Source organism: Triticum urartu, chromosome 3A (assembly GCF_056163025.1).
Source record: "Triticum urartu cultivar PI428250 chromosome 3A, HENAU_Tu73, whole genome shotgun sequence".
NCBI classification, from domain to species: Eukaryota; Viridiplantae; Streptophyta; class Magnoliopsida; order Poales; family Poaceae; genus Triticum; species Triticum urartu.
The window spans coordinates 12,728,746-12,732,817 of NC_141875.1; the positions used below are offsets into that span (position 1 = coordinate 12,728,746).

The 4,072-nt window shown below is 44.1% G+C and overlaps 1 protein-coding gene across 1 annotated transcript; it reads left to right on the forward strand.

Moving 5' to 3' along the window:
- The first annotated feature begins 1,318 nt into the window (after positions 1–1,318).
- Positions 1,319–1,708, forward strand: LOC147977787 (uncharacterized). The gene has a single exon (XM_087514539.1). It carries the CDS (start codon positions 1,319–1,321, stop codon positions 1,706–1,708), a length of 390 nt encoding a protein of 129 aa, XP_087370665.1.
- The last annotated feature ends 2,364 nt before the right edge of the window (positions 1,709–4,072 follow it).

A 4,072-nucleotide genomic window follows, 5' to 3' on the forward strand; every position in this document is an offset into this window, starting at 1 on the left:
AGATCCAGCCAACCTTGCGGCAAAGAAGAAGGGCGTCGTACTTGTTTTTGAGATGGCTGTGTTGGAGTTCCTTCCTCGGGAAGCCAAACTACAAGAGCGGAGCAATGGCTGGCTTTTGCATTCAGACGAGCTAGTCACTCAGTCATCATCTCCACTGTAGGCGCATGTTCACTGGTGAGAATCTCTTCTCAAGGAAACCAGCAGGAACTCTTCATTTTCATATAGAGTCTCTATTTTGACTCAAAAGATTCACTTTTCCTGGGACGATTTCAACCCTCATGCTTTGTTTGGATGTCCGTATTGGAGAGCTTCGTAATTGATTTGGACTTCCAATTCACTAAGCAAACTGCAACGTCTCTCATGTTTCAAACCAAATCTTTTTTGGATGATAAAATATGGAATTGCATAGCTACATTGCCATGAAGATTATACCTTGTTATACATGACTCAAAAATGAAATCTGCTCACATGTGATGATACTTGAATGAATACGTAGCGGTATAAAATAATTAATATTCTAGAAATGAATCAAAAAAACACAATTGGTCACACAATAAGAACAATAACTCTCTTACGATAACATAACACAAATTCTAAGTAATAATAATAAATACTGCAGAGACTCAAATATGATAATTCCAAACTATACAAACACTAGTTCATAGGTATGTAGGCTCAAATATGATAGTTCCAAATAGTACACGGACTCAAATGTGATGGTTTCAAACACTAGTTCATATATAGTTCCAACATTAAGAAAAACGAGTGGACAAATATTTCAAAAACCCTAACCATATGGACGAGACAACGGGGATTGTACTAAGATACCATGCGATATACAAAGTCTTGCGGTAGAGTAAGATTGAAGGTGTCTGCCGTCTGGGCAAGGCCGCACAGACCTTTTAAGTCCTTCCACATTGGGCACTATGAATAAGAACCCTAACATCAAGCCGAGAAAAAAAATTATGCATCGTTATTCCGGTGCACGTATTACGGATATGAACAGAGCATCAGCACAAAAGAAACACGTGCACCCTTATTTGAAGAAGGCTAAGCAGGATACATGCAATTTTTCCTGGATCTCATGCATTGCGTTCAACTCCATTGGGGTTTTCTCGACTATGGAGAGTGAGGAGAGCAATGAAAAATGAACAGCGGCACTAATTGTTGCTGGTGCCGCTGCTTCGAGCAGTGAAATTGCAGTGACCAACGGGAGTACAAGTGAAAAGAGAGTAGATCTACAGGACGACAGCAGAAACCAAGCAAGAGTGGAGGAGAGGATCTGGCGCTCCTCAGCCACCTGGGTGCCCTGCATACAATGCCAGTGCACAAGGTCCACTATGGGAAGGTTCACCGGTTCCGGGTGTCGGAGCCGCAGTGCCTGCTCCACGGGCAAGGGGACGACAGCGTGTTCCTCCTGGCCGTTGGCGCCCTAGACATGGCCACCGTCGTGTCTGCAGTGTGCATCAGAGCAGGAGCGTCCCCATGCCCACGGTACGCTGTCAAGGTTTGGACAAATGGTCCACCACTACCGAGCAGCGCGGCGGGCAGCATTCTACTGGACATGAAGGCGGTGACGAGCAGCACTAGGCCCAGCGAGGTCGCTGTGGAGGAGCTGCCGTCTTTCTTGGTGGTGCCGCCTACATATCTGGTTGGTTCTGGGGCGTCCAAGGAGGTGTCTCTGGACGTTCGCATTGACAGGATGTGATCGAAGATGGTGCTCTTAAGTTCAGATGGGAATTAGTTGGTACTGTTCCAGTACGTGGTTGCTACGGAATGCTGCCAATCTATGGCCATACGCAGCAATACTATTATAGTATTTTGTTGCAGCTAGCACTCCAAATATGTTGCTTGATTGATCCCGAATTTGGGAACCTTGTGCTCATCCTAAATGTGATGTCTAGCTGCATAAAAAACCCTTCATGCAAGGTAGTGCTATTAAGAGGCATGTATCCTATGATATTCATGCCATTATTATTACCAACATTTCATTATACTCCCTCTATCGTAGTTTGTAGGCGTGCATGTTTTCTGGGATTTCAATTTGACCAATATTTTCTCCAATGGTGTGGTTTATGCTATACAAACAGTAATTATATCTTCTCAATCCCATGGCACAACATATATATCACGGGTTCTGTTCACCGATAGAATAAAAACACAAAGTACTCCAATACATTTTTGGGGGGGGTGATTGCGGCTTGTAAACAAATTTGATAGTTCCAACGAAAGAAAATTCAACTTCGCATCATCATATGTGAACTAGAGGTGTGTGTGATCATCGTGTTGCCAACCCCTCCGATGCCCGGCCACCACCCCTCCTCCTCTCTCTCCTCTCGGGCGCCACTTCGGCAAGCCCAATTGCCACTTCGCCGCCTTCATCTCCTCTTAAGCAAGCAAGTCCGATGTGTGTGCACCCGCGGCCACTGCCAATGGATCTGCCGAACCGAGTTGCCTCAGATCGAGCAGTCATGCCGCCAGGAGCATGAAGTATAGCTCAAATTGTGCAGCATGAAGAATGGATTTGTTTCTTTTTACGCGCGCGGGGGGGGGGGGGGGGGGGGTGGATTTAGTTGTTCAACCTACACTAACCATCGTCTTCCTCTCATTGATTCCTCCTACTCACGGGTGCCTAACCGACCCTGTTGCATCCCTCTCCATCCGAAATGAGTCATATCTACCTTTTTTAAGGCTAAACACACTCAGCTTTATTCATTGACCAAAATGTTCTTGTGAATAGAATGCAAATCTGGAGACAGTAGAAGCCATAAATGACAGCCTTGAGACAGACCCAAAGCGTGTCCAACGAGACTGTGTGCCTCGATGTTGGACTCCCTACTTTCGAAGATGAAAGAACAAGATCCAAAAAGAGCAGTCGTAGCTATAATATCCTTAATGATGTTTCCATGCAAGCTACCAGTATCATTCCCGATGTCTTCAACAACCTCTTTGCAGACTGAAGCAATGACCATATGGGAGATATTCAGATCAGAAAATAGAGCCAGTGTCTCGCGACATGCGATTACTTCCAGACATGCAGGGTAAATGACACCCAAGAATTTTTAGAGCACATGACCCAACATAATTCCACGACAAATCCCTACAAATGGTACAAGAAGATCCTTCATTGTTCCCCTCGCAACAGCCCCATCGACCCATATTTTCTCAACACCAGGTGGAGGAGGTATCCAACATGTGCTAGGCCCAGATATCCCCCTAGCTGCTCGAGTTGGAGCTTTTGGGGTTTGCAACTATCAACTTCACTGATGTATTTCTTGATAAATTGGTGGGTCGCCCGCGGGCCTTGAAAGAACTGTTTCCGCAAAGCTTCCAATATCCATCATCTTGCATCAGGTTCCATATTTGCCATTAGAACATCAACCAAGTCCGGCTCCTCGAGCGCTCAAACACAACACGACATGTTCTATTCCAAAAGCGAGTGTCTCTATGAATCGTTGCTCACACAAATACCGCAGTTGCAAAGGTATGACATATGACGGTGCTGAAGCACGTCGACCATTGGTAAAGATTGTTGGCAAGGACGGTGATGGCAATAAGGAGGAGGAAGAGGATGGCTCCTTCGGCATCATAGCGGCTCCGACATGGACGATGTCGATCAATAGATTAGGTTTATGCACTGGTGTTATTTTCTCACTAGCTATGTTTAGGGGTTATGCCTGTAAAATTTATAAACTTTAAATAAAATTTGTGCTGTTCACATGTTTGAATGTCCAATATTTGCCCTTTTAGTTACTTATTGCACAACGTGACAAGTGGTGACCCGCATTTCATTACTTTTGTTAAAATAATTGGGTGTTTTCATTTAAACAATGCCAAATTTTCACCCAAACAGTCCAGAAGCGGCTTTATATTTTTTCCCACAAACTAGTGCAATAAGATGGCTCAACACAAAGGCTTTTTTCATTTTCTTTGATTTTTTTTTTCAAAATAGGGTCAAACTTGCAATGTTGACCATTCATACCAAATGATTTGGAATTTCAACTTTAGTTATCCCAAGTGCATGCACCATCAACTTTAGAGCATAAATTTTTTTTCTCAAATTTTAGGATCA

Excerpts from the sequence above, each read along its gene's own strand:
- LOC147977787 (XM_087514539.1), top strand. The coding sequence starts at position 1,319 with ATGCCAGTGCACAAGGTCCACTATGGGAAGGTTCACCGGTTCCGGGTG.